This window comes from Ranitomeya variabilis, chromosome 1 (genome assembly GCF_051348905.1).
Source record: "Ranitomeya variabilis isolate aRanVar5 chromosome 1, aRanVar5.hap1, whole genome shotgun sequence".
NCBI lineage: Eukaryota > Metazoa > Chordata > Amphibia > Anura > Dendrobatidae > Ranitomeya > Ranitomeya variabilis.
Genome location: NC_135232.1, coordinates 139,176,829 through 139,197,555, shown reverse-complemented (window position 1 = coordinate 139,197,555; position 20,727 = coordinate 139,176,829). Strand labels below are relative to the sequence as shown.

Below are 20,727 nucleotides of genomic sequence, written 5' to 3'. Positions count from 1 at the left end.
CGAGTGATACCTTTATTGGCTAACCAGAAAATAATATGTTTGCAAGCTTTCAGAGCACAGTGGCTCCTTCTTCAGGCAAGGTTACAAATAGATTAATAAGAAACAAGCACAACATTTAAAGAATACTACAGGAGGACATTTGTTAGGGGGTGGGAAGTGTGATGAGTCCATAGATAAGCCAAGGTAATCAAATTAGGCATTTTCTTACATGGAGAGGCAGTGGGAATAATGTTCTTAGTTATCTGGAGTCCATCTGGTGGAGGTGTGAATTGTATCCATGTAGTGACTCATAAATCCTTGCAAACATATTATTTTCTGGTTAGCCAATAAAGGTATCACTCCTAGAATACTTCTGTCATCATTGGGCACAAAAGTATTCACATCGAAGTCTACAGGGAAAATATGCAAATAAGGCTACGTTCACATTTGCGTTGTGCGCCGCAGCGTCGGCGCCGCAGCGCACAACGCAAACAAAAACGCAGCAAAACGCATGCACAACGCTGCGTTTTGCGCCGCATGCGTCGTTTTTTTCATTGAATTTGGACGCAGCAAAAATGCAACTTGCTGCGTCCTCTGCGCCCCGACGCGGGCGCCGCAGCGACGCATGCAGCGCAAAACGCAAGTGCGCCGCATGTCCATGCGCCCCCATGTTAAATATAGGGGCGCATGACGCATGCGGCGCCGCTGCGGCGCCCGACGCTGCGGCGCTGGCCGCAAATGTGAACGTAGCCTAAAATCACACCACAGCTCAGTTTCCACGACATGAAAAAAAAAGCAAAGTGGGTATGAGATTTATATGAATCACATACACTTTGCAGGCACTGTAATGCTCTGCTTTTTCTTGCTCAGGAAAAATACACAGCATAAAAATGCCCCAAATAGACTTCATAGGAACTTATCAAACCCTTAACAACCAGAGGTATTTTTGGTTTTGCATTCTTATTTGCCATGTTGGGTACTCGAAAATGGGAAAAAAAATTCCAAGTGCTGTGAAATTTAAAAAAAAAGTGCAATCCTACAGGTTTGTTTTTTTTACCATGTTTACTAAATGCTAAAACTGACCTGCCTTTGTGATTCTCCAGGTCATTGAGTTCATAGAAACCAAACATTTCTAGATTCTTATTTTAAGTAGTGGAAAAAAAGAATTTGTTTAAAAAAATTTAAAAATTGCGCTATTTTCCGGTACCCATTTCAGTGCAGATACGTTCCTTTGATTGCCCATTATTGCTTTTTAATTCAATGTTGCGGTGACCAAAAAAAGCATAACTCTGGCGTTTTGACTTCTTTCTCGTTACGCGGTTTAGCGGTCGTGTTTATTCTTATATTATATTGATAGATCGGGTGATTCTGAACCCAGTGATACCAAATATGTGTATAGTTGTTTTTTTTTTAATTATTATTATTATTAATATTATATTATTTTGAATGGGGTGAAAGGGGGGTGATTTGAAGTTTTATATAATTTTTTTTATTTTTTTCATATTTTTAAAAGCATTTTTTTTTTTAGTTTTGGCATGCTTCAATAGTCTCCATGAGAGACTAGAAGCTGCTATAATCTGATTGGCTCTGCTACATACAAGCGATGATCAGATCGTCTGTATGTAGCAGAATTGCTCACTTGCTATGAGCTCCGACCACATTATTTTTAATGGTGTAAAATTGGTGACTAGAAATGTTACTACTCTTTACTCCTTGAGAAAGCCACCTGGCGACACATACTTTGGAGTCCCTGGTTTCATACATCTGGTAATACACTCTCTCTTCTCCAACAGAATATATTTCAATGTGTTGATTTTATGGTGTATACAATTTTGACCACTGTCACTTTATGATATTATAGCTCTGGAACGCTTCAATGGATCCCACTGATTCTGAGAGTGTTTTCTCATGGCATGTTGCACTTTATGGTAGTGGTAAAATTTCTTTGATATGACGTGTGTTTATTTAGATGTGGCATGCCTCACTTAATACACTTGCATTGAGTCTAGTCTTCTTGTGACCGCATGTATGCAAATCGTATACATATCACGCGCCCAACAACTGGCTGCTGACTTGTAGTCTAAGGCCAAACAACCCCTTTAAAGGGAGAAAATAACTTGGTAATTGTACCTAAATTCTTAAAATTGCTTGAATTTAGTCTTACTACCAAAACTTTGCTCCATGACTAACTTTCAGTTGCTTGATGGTACAGGAGAGTGTGTCCCCAATAATGGTTCAGTATTTTAGTACTTCCCTACTTGTTTACACATATTTGTAGAAAATGGACAAATGAATGAGCACTTAGAATTACGGGGGGAGTACATGGTGAAAAGTGTTTGCTGACAGCTTTGACTGTGCAAAGTTTCTACTTTGCTAGATTGTGATATCCGAATAGTTTTTCTCATTAGTGTTACATGACCTTCAAAGCCCTCGGTGCCATTTGTTATTTCAATACCCAGTTAATTAACATCTTCAGTTTTATCTGCACGGCAAACGCTCTTTGTTTTATCTAAATTATTTACACAGGAAACAAATTATCGGCCGTGGAATTGAGTGTGTAAGTTGCGTCATGTACAAAAAGAAAATGAAGTGATCTCAGTGCACTGTTCAACCACACATCCCATAATAGTAAAACATCACCAGTTACTAGATACATAGCAGTAAGAAAACACAAAAACCGCAAAATAACGAATTTAGGAGCATGTCTTTCCACTAAGCTCATATAGCAGTAACCATCTCATGATGACTCCATCTTACTCTGTGCGATTGTTAATTTTTTGTCATCCGTAAACATCTGATTCACTTTTCTCACTGGAATATCTGCTATTATTCTCCTTGTCATGTTTCTTTAAAGTGGCAGTCCCACACAAGACTTGCAGTTGCCTAAGCCTGTCTAAATGTATATGTTACGTTGTATAAGTGCAGTAATACACAGGGCTGTGGAGTCAGTAAGCCAGACCTCCGACTCCTCAATTTCCATGATTCCGACTCCACCAAAATGGGCTCCAACTCCACAGCCCTGGTAATACAGTCACCGATCGCCATCTACCCCGCTGTCCAGTGCCGCTATGATCCTCTTCTGGCTACTGTGACTCCTATTCTAACTTGCTGGATTACACTGAGGTCTATGTGTGAGCCAGAAATCACTTTTAGGGCTCGTTTCCACTGGTGAGGAAAACGGATGAGTGCAATCCAATAAAAAAATCGGATTGCACTCGAGCCAATGTTATTCAATAGGTGTCTTTTCATTTGCGATTTTTTTCTCAGCCGAAATCAGACTGAGAAAAAAAATCGCAGCATGCTGCGTATTGCTGCAATTCTCAGACGAGACAAGCCAATGCAAGTCAATGGGTGTGAGAAAAAAACTCTTGGAATATGAACCATCTGTATTCCGTCCATTTTTTACGGATACCTTACCATTCTGTGGCATAGAACACTGTAAATGGTCCTGTAAATGACTGTAGAAAAATAGTTGCAGAGAAAAAAAACGGATTGCATACGGATGTCATACGGATGTAAAACGGATGGTGCGATTGAAAAATCGCATTGCACTTGCATAACACTCGCATACGTTACATCCGTTTTTTCGGTCCAGATTACGGACCGTTTTTTCTCTCGCAAGTGGAAATCAGCCCTTACAATGTAAGTCTATGGAGTCTTGTTCTGACTCTCTATAGACTTACATTGTAAAAGCCACTTCTAGTTCGGACATAAACCCTACTGTATCTCAGTGGTGCTGGAAACGTGGAGGACAGCGACTGGCGCGTATATTACTGCACTAAAACTATGCTGCATGGACATTTAGACCGGTTTAGGCACTAAAAGTTTTGTAGTAGTGCATCTTTAAGTGGGGAGGTGAAATAAGCCCTTAGCTAATCTGTCTCTCAGGGCAACAAAGGATCAGCATATTAAAATCTAACATGTTCAGTTGCTTCAGGATTTTTTGTAGTTTGTGATATTTTGTAAGCTTGTGGTCTTATCTCGCACAAATAAAACCGTGTAACTACACATGAGAAACGGGCATAGAAACTGAGAACCAATAACCATTTGGAATTTCGGGGTCTTGTAGTAAAGGAATATGTTTCATTTAACTGAATAATCCTATTAAGAAAAAGCTTGGCTGGTTCTGCAAGTAGAGAATGAACAATCTGTTCTAGATTTGATTTCATCAAGTAACTTCTCGCCTTACATCGACCAGGCCAAGAAGATAATTTAAAGTTGACATTTCAATGCAAAAAGTGTTAGCAAGCCATCTGCACATTAATATAATTAAAGCAACTTTGCTGCTCTGTTTTATGTTAACATTAACAACTACCTCCTCAATCGTGTGCAATAGCGAATGTGCAGTTGCCGGGTGTAATGATTTTGATACCTGATCAGCACTTTTTCGTGCTTTCCATTCTCATGGTAGATATGAACCATTTGACCCACACCGAGCTGGTTTCTGAAAGTTCAGTCAGTGTAACTGTTCTTTGAGCTACTTACGGTATTTGTCATTAGTAAGTCAATGTGTTATACTGGATGACATTACTATGAATACTTTGTGCTTGCACTTCAGTTTTTTTCTCCCCTTCTCACAAGAGCCATCATTTTTTTTTATTTTTCCATTGATATATATCCATAAGGAAGCTTGTGCGTTTTTTTTTTTTTTTACACCATTCTTTTTACGATGCAATTTGCTGGAAAACAGGAAAAAAAAAATCCAAGTGCAGTGAAAAAAGTCCAATTCCGCTATTGTTTCTTGAGTTTTGTTTTTATGACATTCATTAGACATTACTTAAAATTACCTGACATTATTTTCCTTCAGGTGAGGACAACTATAGAGATACCAAACACGCGTAGCGTTTCTAAAAAAAGAAAGAAGAAATTTTGCTTGTCTTGCCATTTTTCAAGGGACTTAACATTTTCTTCTTTCATTTTGTTTATTGTTTTTCTTTTTGGTGTCTACCGATTTGGTTAGATAATTCTATATTTTGATTGCTCATACTTCTATGGATACATCAATACCACGTGTGTATATATATATATATATATATATATATATATATATATATATATATATATATATATATATATATTTTATTTTTTATTTTTATTGGTGTTCAAATGGTGATTAGAAATGTTACTACTCTTTACTCCTTGAGAAAGCCACCTGGCGAAACGTACGTTGGAGTTCCAGGTTTCATACATCTGGTAATACACTCTCTCTGCTCCAATAGAATATATTTGTATGTATTGATTTAATGGTGATATCCACACATGATTAGGTCATTTATTTAACCACTTAAATAAATATCACATAATAAATCCAAGTGTGTAATTGACCTTCATTACTTTCTCCTTGTTACATGACGCAGGGCAAACACCATGGTTTTATATGCCCACTTCATATACGTATCTATGTGATTTTTTCATACAGGACTATGTCCTCTCTATATGTATTCTACTGTGTCTATTACCCCCTTAGTGACAGAGCCAATTTGGTACTTAATGACCGAGCCAATTTTTACAATTCTGACCACTGTCACTTTATGAGGTTATAACTCTGGAATGCTTTAACAGATCCTGCTGATTCTGAGAATGTTTTTTCGTGACATATTTTACTTCATGTTAGTTGTAACATTTCTTCGATATTACTTGCAATTATTTATGACAAAAACAGAAATATGGCAAAAAAATTTAAAATTTTGCAATTTTCAAACTTTGTATTTTTATTCCCTTAAATCAGAGAGATATGTCACAAAAATAGTTAATAAATAACATTTCCCACATGTCTACTTTACATCAGCACAATTTTGGAAACAATTTTTTTTTTTGTTAGGGAGTTATAAGGGTTAAAAGTTGACCAGCAATTTCTCATTTTTACAACACCATTTTTTTTAAGGGACCACATCACATTTGAAGTCATTTTGAGGGGTCTATATGATAGAAAATAACCAAGTGTGACACCATTCTAAAAACTGCACCACTAAAGATGCTCAAAACCACATTCAAGAAGTTTATTAACCGTTTACGTGCTTCACAGGAACTGAAACAATGTGGAAGGAAAAAATGAACATTTAACTTTTTTTTGCAAACATTTTACTTCAGAACCATTTTTTTTTATTTTCACAAGTGTAAAAACAGAAATTTAACCATAAATTTTGTTGTGCAATTTCTCCTGAATACGCCGATACCCCATATGTGGGGGTAAACCACTGTTTGGGCGCACCGCAGAGCTTGGAAGAGAAGGAGCGCCGTTTGACTTTTTCAATGCAGAATTGGCTGGAATTGAGATCGGACGCCATGTCGTGTTTGGAGAGTCCCTGATGTGCCTAAACAGTTGAAACCCCCCACAAGTGACACAATTTTGGAAACTAGACCCCTTAAGGAACTTATCTAGATGTGTGGTGAGCACTTTGAGCCCCCAAGTTCTTCACAGAAGTTTATAAAGTAGAGCCGTGAAAATAAAAAATCGCATTTGTTTACACAAAAATGATCTTTTCGCCCACAAATTCTTATTATCACAAGGGAAACAGGAGAAATTAGACCACAAACGTTGTTGTGCAATTTCTCCTGAGTACGTTGATACCCCATATGTGGGGGTAAACCACTTTTTGGGCGCACCGCAGAGCTTGGAAGAGAAGGAGTGCCGTTTTACTTTTTCAATGTAGAATTGGCTGGAATTGAGATCGGACGCCATGTCGCGTTTGGAGAGCCCCTGATGTGCCTAAACAGTGGAAACCCCCCAAAAGTGACCCCATTTTGGAAACTAGACCCCTTAAGGAGCTTATCTAGATGTGTCGTGAGCACTTTAAACCCCCAGGTGCTTCACGGAAGTTTATAACGTAGAGCCGTGAAAATAAAAAATCACATTTTTTCTATAAAAAAAAAAGGATAATTTTGCCCCAAAATTTTTATTTTCACAAGGGTAACAGGAGAAATTAGACCACAAAAGTTGTTGTGCAATTTCTCCTGAGTACGTCGATACCCCATATGTGGGGGTGAACCACTGTTTGGGCGCACCGCAGAGCTTGGAAGAGAAGGAGTGCCGTTTTACTTTTTCAATGTAGAATTGGCTGGAATTGAGATCGGACGCCATGTCGCGTTTGGAGAGCCCCTGATGTGCCTAAACAGTGGAGACCCCCCACAAGTGACACCATTTTGGAAACTAGACCCCCCAAGGAACTTATCTAGATGTGTGGTGAGAACTTTGAATGCCCAAGTGCTTCACAGAAGTTTATAATGCAGATTCGTGAAAATAAAAAATATTTTTTTTCCACAAAAAATATTTTTTAGCCCCCAAGTTTTTATTTTCACAAGGGTAACAGGAGAAATTGGACCCAAAAAGTTGTTGTCCAATTTATCCCGAGTACGCTGATGCCCCATATGTGGGGGTAAACCACTGTTTGGGCACATGGCAGAGCTCAGAAGGGAGGGAGCACCATTTGACTTTTTGAGCGCAAAATTGGCTGTGGCGTTTAGAGACCCCCTGATGTACCTAAACAGTGGAAACCCTCAAATTCTAACTCCAACCCTAACGTCAACACACCCCTAACACTAATCCCAAACCGATCCATAATCCTAATCACAACCCTAACGATAATCACAACCCTAACCCCAAAACAACCATAACCCTAATCAGAACCCTAAATCCAACACACCCCTAATCCTAATCTCAACCCTAACCTCAAACCTAACCCTAATCCCAATACACCCCTAACCCTAATCAACCCTAATCCCAAATCTAACCCTAATCCCAAACGTAACCCTAATGCCAACCCTAATCCCAACTCTAACCCTAACTTTAGCCGCAACCCATTGTCCTATCTTTAGCCCCAACCCTAACCCTAACTTTAACCCTAACCCTAAATTTAGCCCCAACCCTAACCCTAAATTTAGCCCCAACCCTAACCCTAACTCTAAATTTAGCCTCAACCCTAACCCTAAATTTAGCCCCAACTCTAACCCTAAATTTAGCCCCAACCCTAACTTTAGCCCCAACCCTAACCCTAATTTTAGCCTCAACTCCTCTAGCTGCCGGCACTGCGCATGCGCCCGCCATTTTCTTACCGGAGGAAGAAGCCGGCGGCCAGGAGAGGACACAGGAGGACCCAGGGACACCGATAAGTATAACAGGGTCCCCGAATCCCCCTATTTCTCTGTCCTCAGATGTGCAATCACATCAGAGGACAGAGAATGACACATCGCTTTTTTTCTTTTTTTTTTGTGGTCGCCGGTAAACCGTTAATTACCGGCGATCGCAAAACAGGGGTCGGTAAAATCCGACCCCTATCATGTTCTTTGGGGTCTCGGCTACCCCCGGCAGCCGAGACCCCAAAGATCTTCCGGGTGCCAGCTGGCGGACGCACTGCGCATGCGCCCGCCATTTTTTGGCCGGAACAAGATGGCGGCGCCCATCGGGAGCCACGAGGAGCACCCAGTGAGACAGGTGAGTATCGGGGGCGATCGTGGACCCCATTTCTCTGTCCTCTGATGTGCGATCACATCGGAAGACAGAGAAATTAAATGGGAAATCGCGTTTTTTGGGGGTTTTTTGCGACCGCCGGTAAACGGTTAATTACCGGCGATCGCAACTCGGGGGTCAGTAAAAAAAAATCGAATCATGTTCTCTGGGGTCTCGGCTCTCCCTGGTAACCGAGACCCCAGAGAAAATCCAACTCTGGGGGGCGCTATTCACTTTTTCCACAGCGCCGTTAATTAACGGCCTGTGGTTTAAGTACCCTGAACTGCCGCCGTTAAAAGGCGTATCGGCGGTCGTTAAGGGGTTACTTACAGTTTTTATCTTTGTTGTAATAAGTGTCCATTCACACTCCTTGGTAGATTTATTCAATTATTCAGTGATTAGTCACATATGAGCAACTAGTTAATTATTCTCTGGTGTTGTTGACTGAATATATAATATAAGTGAAAAGACAATGGCAGATTCAAAAATGAAAGGAAAAGTTTTTTACCCCTTCGCAACCTAGCCTGTATTCACCTTCCTGACCGAGCCAATTTTTACAATTCTGACCAGTGTCATTTTATGAGGTGATAACTATGGAAAGCTTCAATGGATCCCACTGATTCTGAGAATGTTTTCTCGTGACATATTGTACTTTATGATAGTGGTAACATTTCTTCTATATGACTTGCGTTTATTTCTGAATAAAAATGAAATTTGGCAAAAATTTTGAACATTTCGCAATATTCAAACTTTTAAGTTTTATACCCTTAAATCAGAGTCATATTGCACAAAATCGTTAATAAATAACATTTCCCACTTGTCTACTTTACATCAGCACAATTTTGGAAACATCATTTTTTTTTTTTTTGTTAGGAAGTTATAAGGATTAAATGTTGAACTGCAATTTGTCATTTTTACAAGATTTGAAAAACCATTGTTTTAGGGACCACCTCACATTTGGAGTCACTTTGAGGGGCCTATATGACAGAAAATACCCAAAAGTGACACAATTCTAAAAACTGCACCCCTCAAGGTACTCAAAACCACATTCAAGAAATTTATTAACCCTTCAGGTGCTTCACATAAATTTTGGGAATGTGTAAGGAAAAAATAAACTTTTACTTTTCTTTCACAAATATTTTTCTTTAGACCTAATTTTTTTTTTTACTTTCGCAAGGATAACATGAGAAAATGGACCATTCAATTTACTGTGTAATTTATCCTGAGCATGCCAAAACCCCATATGTTATTTGCTGGAATAATTAGCAGACTTCATATCGGGTTTGGAGAGCCCTTGGTGTGCCTAAACAGTGGAAACCCCCAACAAGTGACACCATTTTGGAAACTTAGACCGCTTTAGGAACTTATCTAGGTGTGCATTGAGCCGAAGTTTGTTAAGCCGTGAAAATAGAAAAAAAATCAAATTTTTCCCGCAAAAATCTTTGTTTGCTTGCTTGTATTTTCACAAGGGTGACAAGAGAAAATAGACCCCAAAATTTGTTGTGAAATTTCTCATGAGTTCAACTATACCCCATATGTCGTCGAAAACTACTTTTGAGGCACAGTGCAAAGCTCAGAAGGGAAGAAACACCATATTATAGTGCAGATTTTGCTGCACTTGTTTGAGGGTGCCATGTTACATTGGCAGAGCCCCTGACATGCTAACACAGCAGAACCCCCCATTAATGACCCCATTTTACAAACTAAAACTCTCAATGAATTCATCAAGGGGTACAGTGATTATATTGACACAACAGGAGTGTCACAGACATTTATTTTATCTTCAATGGTATAATTTTACATTTTTACTACCAAAGCTGTGTGTTAGCCCCAACTTTTACATTTTCATACTGGGCAACAGGTAAAAATGGCACTAAAATTTGTCCCACAATTTCTACTAAACGTGGCAATACCCCATATATGGCTGTACAGTACTACTTAGCCATACGAAGAGACTCTGGAAGAGTGGAGCGATATTTCCCTCTTGGAGCACAGATTTTCCTAGAATAGTTTGAGGACTTCATAAAGAGCCCCTAAGTGCTAGAAGAGCAGAATCCCCCCTCAAGTGACCCCGTTTTGGAAATTACAACCTTTTGGGAGTTTATCTACAAATGGTGATGTTGCTAAGTGAAATCTGCAAACTCCCATTGTAGTGAACAGTACGCTGTTGTGACCAGTACATTATGCCAAGCTCAATTTTCTGGAGACATGTTTTCACTACAGAAATGCCAAACCAGTGGGCTCTAAATGTGGTTTAGACACACTGTGGCTCAAAAGGGAGGGGGCATTTGGAATTGGGAGTGGAGAATTTGCTGAATTTCTTTTGGGGGGCGAGCAGTCATTTAGCTTTTCCAGAGCCTTTGTGCTACCAGTAACATGGAAGCCACTACATTTCTGTTAACAGATGACAGACCTGACTGGAGACTTGCTTTTTTGTGGACTGAGTTGAAGCTTTTATTGGTAACAGTTTACATAACATTTATGATCACATTTATCCGTCACTCTATGCTGAACACTTACTTTGGGGTTTCCATCCAAATCTCTGAGTGCCGTGATTCAGATGAAACCCCCGAGGGATCCATTCACTATAATGAGGGAGCAGAGTTAGTATAAACTTCTCCTGGCCTCTGTTCAGCGGTGTCCTTCTTTTCAGAAGTGCACAAAATTGTGGCCGATGGCACTTTCATGCATTCCTAAATAAAGACGTAAACCTCCAGATCATAGGTCAGATGGTGTCCACAGTGCCTCTATCTGCCTCATTATAAGGAATCTTCCACCAGAGGTTCCATCTGAATCACGTTTTTCAGAGATTTACACAGAAACCCCACTGCAAGCGCTCAGCACAGAGCGCAGGATAAATGTGCCTTACTACGATCGTTGGGAGGCAGAATGAAAAAATCAACAGCAGGTGAAGAATTTTGTTTATTTTTTACACTGTTCCTCGTGCGGTATAAGTGATTAGGCTTATTTTTTCTTTTTAGGTCGGTACAGTGATACCAGATTTATGTTGGGTTTTTATGTTTGCCTGCTGTCACACACTAAAAGACACTTTTTATTGCAAAAAATAGTTTTTGCATCACCATATTTTGAGAGCTATAATTTTTCCATATTTCATCTGACAGAGTCATGTTATGGCTTGCTTTTTGTGGGACAAGCTGACATTTTTATTTTTATACCATTTTCAGGCACGTGACATTTTTTGATCGCTTTCTATTCTGATTTTCGGGATACAGAATGAACAAAAACCAGCAATTCGGATATTGCGGGGTTTTTTTCTCTTTTTTTTATACCATTCCGCTTGTAGTAAAATTGGTAAGGCAGCTTTATTCTTTGGGTCTGTACGATTACAGCTATAACCAATGTATATCGTGTTTTTATGTTTTGTTGCTTTTAAAGGGAACCTGTCACCCCGTTTTTTCGGTATGAGATAAAAATACTGTTAAATAGGGCCTGAGCTGTGCATTACAATAGTGTAGTTTGTGGACCCTGATTCCCCACCTATGCTGCCGAAATACGTTACCAAAGTAGTCGTTTTCGCAAGTCAATCAGGCTGGTCTGGTCAAAAGGGCGTGTTGTCTTCCCCCAGATTTTGCGTAGTTTTCCGTTGGTGGCGTAGTGGTGTGCGCATGTCCAAGGTCCAGAATCCTCTGCCAGGGGATTTAAAAGAGCGCGCTGTTCGTTATTCATTGGTGATCGGTGGGCGCGGCCATCTTCCTTTGGCCGCGCGTGCGCAGAAGCGGCGCTCTGCTGGCCGCGACGCTCTGCTGGCCGCGGCTTCAGGAAAATGGCCACGGGATGCCGCGCGTGCGCAGATGGATATCGCGGCGGCCATTTTCCTGAAGCCACGGCCAGCAGAGCGCCGCGGCCAGCAGAGCGCCGCTTCTGCGCACGCGTGGCCAAAGGAAGATGGCCGCGCCCACCGATCACCAATGAATAACGAACAGCGCGCTCTTTTAAATCCCCTGGCAGAGGATTCTGGACCTTGGACATGCGCACACCACTACACCACCAACGGAAAACTACGCAAAATCTGGGGGAAGACAACACGCCCTTTTGACCAGACCAGCCTGATTGACAGGCGAAAACGACTACTTTGGTAACGTATTTCGGCAGCATAGGTGGGGAATCGGGGTCCACAAACTACACTATTGTAATGCACAGCTCAGGCCCTATTTAACAGTATTTTTATCTCATACCGAAAAAACGGGGTGACAGGTTCCCTTTAAACAAAAACTTTTATAGAAAAAATTATTATTTTTACATCGCTTTATTCTGAGAGCTATACCTTTTTTACTTTTCTGCTGATGGAGCTCTATGGCAGCTTAGTTTTTGTGGCACAAGGTGACGTTTTCAGCGGTACTATTTTTATTTACATCTGTCTTTTTGATCGCGTTTTATTGCACTTTTGTTTGGCGTTATGATGATGAAGCATTGTTTTTTGCCTCATTTTTTTATTTTTTTTTTACGGTGTTTACTGAAGGGTTTAACTAGTGGGAAAGGTTTATTGTTAATTTTTTTATTTACATAAATGTATTGGAAAAATATTTGTTTGTTTTTTCTTTATTTGGGGATTAAAAAAAATATATATTTTTACTTTTTTTTTTTTTTTTTAACTTTTTTACATTGTCCCAGGATGGAACATTACTGTATAGCATGATGTTCTGCAATGCATCTGCACTGGAGAATATCGGAGGAGTGACTGACAGGCAGGAAAGGAGGCATCTCAGGTCCTGCTCTGAGCAGGCACTGGGAAGCCACCTTCCCTGAAGGAGCCCGCGGCCATCTTGTGGGAAGGTAACTAGGATGTTTTTTTTTTTTTCAATGATTGTCTCATACATACAAGGATGGGAATAAGGAGCCACAGATACAAGGATGGGAATAAGGAGCCACACATACAAGGATGGGGATAAAGAGCCATGCATACAAGGATGGGAATAAACACCAAAAAACAGGCAGAGATGCTTACCTGCCCAGGCCTCAAAACAATTGCACTAACAGGGTGCAGTGGACCCAATTAAAGATGGTGGCTACACAGGTGCAGTAATACTGATGAGACAGCCAGCCTACCATCAGGGATTGGCCGTTTGGTACACCAGTGCACAAAAAGATACAGTCTGTATGTGGTAATGTTCACACATAAGAGATGCAGAGCATCTGGCTCTCAGCCTATTAATGACGCCCATACTCTTAGATCAGGCAGACTGCCCAGTGCTAACAAAAAGGCATCCTATGAGAACACAGGCCACAGTTTACAGAGCCATCTGGGCCCAACTGCATCCTGAATAGATATAAAGTGCAAAAAACACATAGCAATATATGTGAGGTATTAGTTGATATTCTGGCCAAAATACGTAAGCTCAGAACCCACGTCACGGGTCCTCACTTTTTGTGAATCCTACTCTAACATCAAAACCACAAAAAGACTTCTTTTAAAAAATGTATCCTCTGCGGTCTCCTGCTGTAATGTCAGTATTGTCTTTTGCTTCCTCCCCTGCCCAGGAGCTGTGGTATGTTCTGTACACGGTCAGACACAGACAATTTTTAAAATTAACTTTTGTTCGTGGGAAAACCCCTTTAAAAAGCAAATATCAATGCCAACATGGCTCCTCATAAAAAGTACGCCAATGACAATGAAAGGAAAGCAGCAAAGGCACAACGTCGAAGACAACAAAGGGCAAATTATACTCTTGAAGAGCAACAGCATCTCTGTTAGGGGTCGAGTTCCCGCCTCTGCACAGGGGGTGTCTCGAACCATCTCCGCTGTGGTCTCCCATTCTTCTCCAGCCGCAGTGGAGCCTGCTCAGCGGAGACGTGAGCCTGATACTGTGCGGATGGTTACTGCTGCCTTTCCAGGCTCAGCCATTGTAGCCAGTACTGGTCAGCGTCGAGCAGACGTCTCTGGGACTAAGTCCTGTTTTTCCCCTTCTGAGCATGCCCAAGGTAAGACCTCTCATTGGAGGTCAGGGGTCACATGCTCAGGTGCTGCAGCAGCTCCCATTGGTCCTCTAGGAAGGTCCTGAAGTTGCTCAGGTACTGTAGCAACTCCCATTGGTCCTCTAGGAAGGTCCTGAAGTTGCTGCATCTATAAAAGGATAAAAGGTTTGCATGGCTGCACGGCCATGCTCTAGGATCAGCTTATGTCATGAGCTTTTGCTATTCAGTGGTCTTGTCTGCTTGTGGTCCGGGTCCGTCTGAAATAAGCCACTAGAATACTGGCACCTCCGGTGAGGAGTTTTGTGTGGTGAATTCAGGGCTGGCGTGAAGCCATTAGAATTCCGGCTCCACGGGAGAGGAGGTGTTTGTGTGCTTGCTACTCCCTGACCACTGATTGCTTTTGCTCTGTTAGGCAGCTGTGTTCACCTGTGATGCTAACAGGGCACAGCGTTTTCCCTTCTGTACGACTCTGTGAAGTAACAGAGTTCGCTTATACCGCCATATTGTGCCGCCATTTGCCAGCAGCAGGTTCGTCTCCTGCACGGTGGGCCCCGGGTTGCGAACGCACCAATAATTATATCTAAATATACTCGGTGCAGTCCGCCAGCCCTAACAATCGCTGGGACAAAAACAATGCATGTAAGCGTAGGCGTCAAGCACATGAGTCCCCTGATGCAAAAGTCGTAGATTAACACAGGATACCATTAGGCAACATCAGCGTCGTATGCCTGCCCCCACCGTGACATTACCGCCCTCCCGATGCGATAGCATCGGGCCTCTATCTAGTCTAATTATAAGTCACATTATAATTCAGCGTTTAGAATAAAAAGATGTCAGAAATTTGCATCGACCCAAGTTGAGGATATATGAACAGATGTTGCAAATTTTTCTTAGAAACTACAAAATTTGAGTAATGTCTGTTAGGAATGACCTCATGGTTTGTGCAGCATCTGCTCTTTGTTATTATCCTGAAGAGACGGCTATTTTCCTGACAAATGTAGTGTTACACTGGAATGCATATTGATGGCACGAGCAGCTTACTTCATTAATTCCCTCTAAGAAGCCCTCTATCATTGCTCGCTCATGTCTCTTCTTTATATATTGTTTGTAATATTTTTACAAATCTTTCCATTGTGTAATTTGCGCTGACATCATTTTTCATGGATGCACGGTGCCTCATAATTCACGAACTGTTTGTCTTATTGGTTCAATACGTTATGAAAGTTGGCATAGCCCACCCCAAATAGATGCCTTCACCCTGTGTGGGTGACAGGTGCGGTGTAAACCATATGTTATATTAGAAGTGAAACACTTGTTATGGGTTCCTGTCCCACTTACAATGCTAGTACTGATGTGTAGCAACAGGGGAAATCTTTGTGCTCATGTACAGGATTTATACCTTTATTTTATATAGGGTTAAGCACAATGGAATGGCTGAAAAGCCTGTTATATATAAAGTAATTTGCTTCTGTCATTGTAAAGTGGCCGAACATTTGTCAGAAGAATAACACTGCTTCGAAATTCTGCCTTCGCTCATATTCACAACTGTACTCCATTCACTTACCTATTCAAATACCTGTCATCTTCTTCAAATACTGACAAATGTTTGATCAAGATCACATTACTACCCCAGTGCTCTCCTGTATTGAATTCATCGAGCTGCTTTAATTATCACATGGATAAAATGACAAAAGCATAAATCTATTGAATGGCCAGGTCCTTAAGCTGAATCAGGATATTTGCCTTCAAATGACATTGTGTACTCAAACTCTGAGAATGGCGAGCCGAAGGAAAACTGACACACACTTGTTCCTGGAGACCATTTCTACTTTGTGTATATTACATGTTTGGTAACTGAATTTCCAGTGTGAATACCTGCGGATAATGTATATATGGAGCTATGCACATCTATTGTTAGAGATACTCATGTACAATCAATTAGATAAAGCTCTAATGTTACCTTTCTACAAGATTCCTTCTCATTTTGGAAGTCATGCACTGTTAGTGGTCTGGGGGATGCTGCCCTGGAGGTGGGCACATACTCTGTATACTGTGTTGTGTAGGATTATGTTCATGGACCTCAGTGTGTCATACTCGTGCCTGTCACGCCTTATTTGACACCACAACGCTTTTGTGCACATTTTCCTACCCCTCCCCAAGATGACGGGGCACAAAAAAAGACTTACAAAATCACTTGTTAACTTCTTTAGTCCTGAGGTGTCCCACTTTGTCCAGGAGTGTCATGTATGATTCAGTACCGTTTGCTGTTTTTGTTTTAGTTTTTTAATATATATCTGTGTTTCTTACATATTTGCTTACTGTTTCAGGATTTTTTTTTATTTTTCATTTCTAGCTAAAAAAATAAATTGTACATTGCTAGAAATACAGCTGTGTGAAATAAGAAAGTGATACATGTTCACAAGTCAGGACTCGCACGCTGGCTGACTATGATGTGCGGCCAATTTATGGAGGTTGCATTGGAGGCCTATACAATGTAAAATTAAGTACAACTGATTCATGCTATGAATTTTAATACATTTTACCTATCCGGAATGAAGATATGAGAATTTTTCTATAATTATTATGCAGATGATGTCTACACTAGGTCTTCTCCTTCCTGTCTGTGATTCCCCGACCCCTCTGCTGTCTCTGGTCTTTGAATGACAGATAACTGTTGACATTTCAATCAAGGGAGGCCACTCATTCACAGATCATAGACAGGCTGAGGGGCTGGGAAATCAAAGACCGGAGACAGGCGGAGGGACCGGGGAATCACAGACCGGAGGCAGGTGGAGGGCTGGGAATCACAGACCAGTGGCAGGTGGAGGGGTCTGGTAATCACAGACTGGAGGCATGCAGAGGGGCTGGGGAATCACAGACCGGAGGCAGGTGAAAGTGCTGGTTGATCACAGACCGGAGGCAGGCGGAGGGTTCGGGGAATCATAGTCCAGAGGCAGGTGGAGGGGCTGGGAATCACAGACTGGAGGCAGGCAGAGGGGCCGGGGAATCACAGACTGGAGGCAGGCAGAGGGGCCGGGGAATCACTGACTGGAGGCAGGCAGAGGGGCCGGGGAATCACTGACTGGAGGCAGGCGGAGGGGCCGGGGAATCACAGACAGGGAGGAGAAGACCCAGTGCACAGTCCGGCCCCTGTGCACCAAAATATAATTAGCAGAAAAGTTCACATGTTGATTAAGGAAGAAGCACAAAGTGGATTTATTCACCAAAAGTATCAATGTAATCAGTATTACAGCGCCATTACAGCCATGTCTCTACTTTATATTACAAAATCTTGCTGACGGGTTCTCTTTAATCCCTAAAATCACGTTTTGAAAATAAAATCTAAAATAAAATTGCTTTTTACCATTTAAATCTTTTAAAAGAAACTATTCACTTGATACCTGCAAACTCAAACTCAAACATGATTCAGAGCCTGGCTGCTCGATTGCATAGTTTAAAGATCCAAACAGGTGATATGATATGAGTACGTTGCAGATTCTCTGTAACCCCTCCATGTGATTGACAAGTCTCTCCCTATGAACATACACACAGGAAATACTTATCAATCACCTCGAGGCGGTGCGTGGAGAACTCATGTAGGACTCATCTCTCCCAACTGGGTATTCAACGTGTTTTCTCTGAAATGCCAGAACATTTTCATAGAAAGATAGACCTGGCTGTAATCCTGCAGTCAGGCTCTGATTCATGCTGAACAAGTCTTATGCAGCATGAATCAAGTCATAGGTTCCCTTTAAATCCCTAAAAAAAGTAAAAGGGTGTTTGAAAAAAAAAATCTGCCAACACAAATTATTGTGGTCTGGTAGTATGATGAACGTTCAATAATACTGTACATTTTACTTGTATGACTTATTAGCAAGGAGATATATTCAAATTTTTAAGTGGCACATTTTGTAGAATTTTTATCTAAACTTTCATATTTTTCACAATTATTTTTAAATTGCTGTGAGGTGTAAAATCAATTTAAAAAATATAAGATTATTGAAGGTCTAACTCGCAGCACTGCCCACCGGCTGATCACCTGTGTTTAAATGCCTGTGATGCTTGGGCAAGCACTGTAGCCTGTTCATTACTTACACAGCTCCATCTACCTGCATGGTGTCTCCTACAGTAGGTAGCCATGGTGCAGTGTATTGAAACGATTTGCCATTTACTTCAGTAGGGAGACGCTGGTCAATCCTGTACTCTGCTACGTAGGTAACACAGATAAACGTCACGATTCTACACCCGCATGAGAGCTGTGCCCACATCAAACTGCTGATCGACAAGAATGGACACTAACTGGTCTGAAATTGATGGACTTTGCTAACAATAGGCAATCAGTATTCTAAACTCTTAAGCTCCCACTGCTATGGCGGTAGGGGGTTTATTTATTTTGAAACTACATGTAAGTTGGTTTTGGCTGTAACAATTTTTTAATATATTTATTTTTTTCATTTTAGTAACCGAGGTTCAGGAAATACAAGATTTCAACTTGTTAATGCTGGAAGATGGGGATGGCAAGGAAATAAATGTCACAGAAACCATCCTGTGGGTGTTCAGTCATTGTTCTCTGTCTCTTCAGTCTTTTACTGACCTTCTGGAGAATTATATGGATCAAGAGCAACTTTGGGATTCTTTATGTAACCAAACAGGTACAAGGATACATTTTCTATGATCTGATACATACAATATTTTTTTTCTTCAGAAAATGTTTTATTCATTGAGTAAGTGCAGTGCTTGGACCGCAGGCCCTTGAATTCAGGCGGCTTTCATTACTGAATGCTTTAGTGCATGCGAGGAAGGATTACTAGCCAGCATCAGAGTGTTTTTGTGGGGGGAATAAGCGCGTACTGTGCTCCCACCCCTAAGATGAAGGCAGCAGTTGCCTTTTCCTATGTGATGTCTATACGGCAGCCCCAGTATCTTCTGTCATGTTTATGCACCAATCTGTGGCTTCTATGTGATGTCTGCATAGCAGCACCAGTGTTTCCTATGTCATGTCTATACACCAGTGTCTCCTATGTGATATCTATGCAACAGTCCCAGTGTCTCCAATGTAATGTTTATACACCAGTCTCAGTGTCTCCTGTATATACAACAGCCCAGTGTATCCTAGGTGATATATAAACATCAGTGTCAATGTATCCTATATGATGTACAGTGGGGGTAAAAAAGTATTTGATTCCTTGCTGATTTTGTAAGTTTGCCCACTGACAAAGTCTATAATTTTAAGGGTAGGTTAATTTTTACATTGAGAGATAGCATATCAAAAATAAAATCCAGAAAATCACATTGTATAAATGTATTTGCATTTTGCAGTAAGAAATAAGTATTTGATCCCTCTGGCAAACAAGACTTAATACTTGGTGGTAAAACCCTTGTTGGCAAGCACAGCAGTCAGACATTTTTTGTAGTTGATGATGAGATTTGCGCACATGTCAGGAGGAATTTTGGTTCACTCCTTTTTTCAGATCATCTCTAAATCATTAAGATTTTGAGGCTGTCGCTTGGCAACTCGGAGCTTCATCTCCCTCCATAAGTTTTCGATGGCATAAAGGTCTGGAGAACGACTAGGCCACTCCATGACCTTAATGTGCTCCTTATTGAGCCTCTCCTTTGTTGCCTTGGCTGTATGTTCTGGGTCATTGTCTTGCTGGAAGACCCAGCCACAACCATTTTTGATGTCCTGGCGGAGGGAAGGAGGTTGCGGTGAAGTAGTCCTGTGCCCTTAGAAGAGAAACATACACAAAACATAATGTTTCCACCTCCATGCTTGACAGTGGGGATGGTGTTCTTTGGGTCATAGGCAGTATTTCTCTTCCTCCAAACACAACAAGTTGAGTTAATGCCAAAGATCTCAATTTTTGTCTCATCTGACCACAGCACCTTCTCCCAGTCACTCACAGAATCATCCAGGTGTTCATTGGCAAACTTCAGATGGGCCTGCACATGTGCCTTCTAGAGCAGGGGGACCTTGCGGGTACTGCAGGATTTTAAACCTTTACGTCATAATGTGTTACCAATGGCTTTCTTGGTGACTGTAGTCCCTGCTGCCTTGAGATCATTAACAAGTTCCCCCATGTAGTTTTAGGCTGATCTCCCACCTTCCTCGTAATCAAGGATACCCCATGAGGTAACATTTTGCATGGAGCACCAGATTGATGTCGATTGACAGTCATTTTGTATTTCTTCCATTTTCTTACTATTGCACCAACAGTTGCTTCCGTCTCACCCAGCATCTCACTTATGATTTTGTAGGCCATTCCAGCTTTGTGCAGGTCTATGATCTTTTTCCTGACATCCTTAGAAAGCTCTTTGGTCTTGCCCATGTTGTACGTGTTAGAGTCTGACTGATTAATGGAGTCTGT

The 20,727-nt window shown here is 41.1% G+C and overlaps 1 protein-coding gene across 4 annotated transcripts in view; it reads left to right on the top strand.

The window, feature by feature from the left end:
- Positions 1-20,727, top strand: part of KIAA0825 (KIAA0825 ortholog) — a 565,784-nt gene that overhangs the window by 179,419 nt on the left and 365,638 nt on the right. For all 4 annotated transcript variants that reach the window (XM_077289188.1, XM_077289179.1, XM_077289208.1 and 1 more), the window contains exon 14: positions 18,820-19,011. In XM_077289188.1, the coding sequence (XP_077145303.1) occupies positions 18,820-19,011 (192 nt within the window). The remainder of the gene's footprint in view (positions 1-18,819; positions 19,012-20,727) is intronic.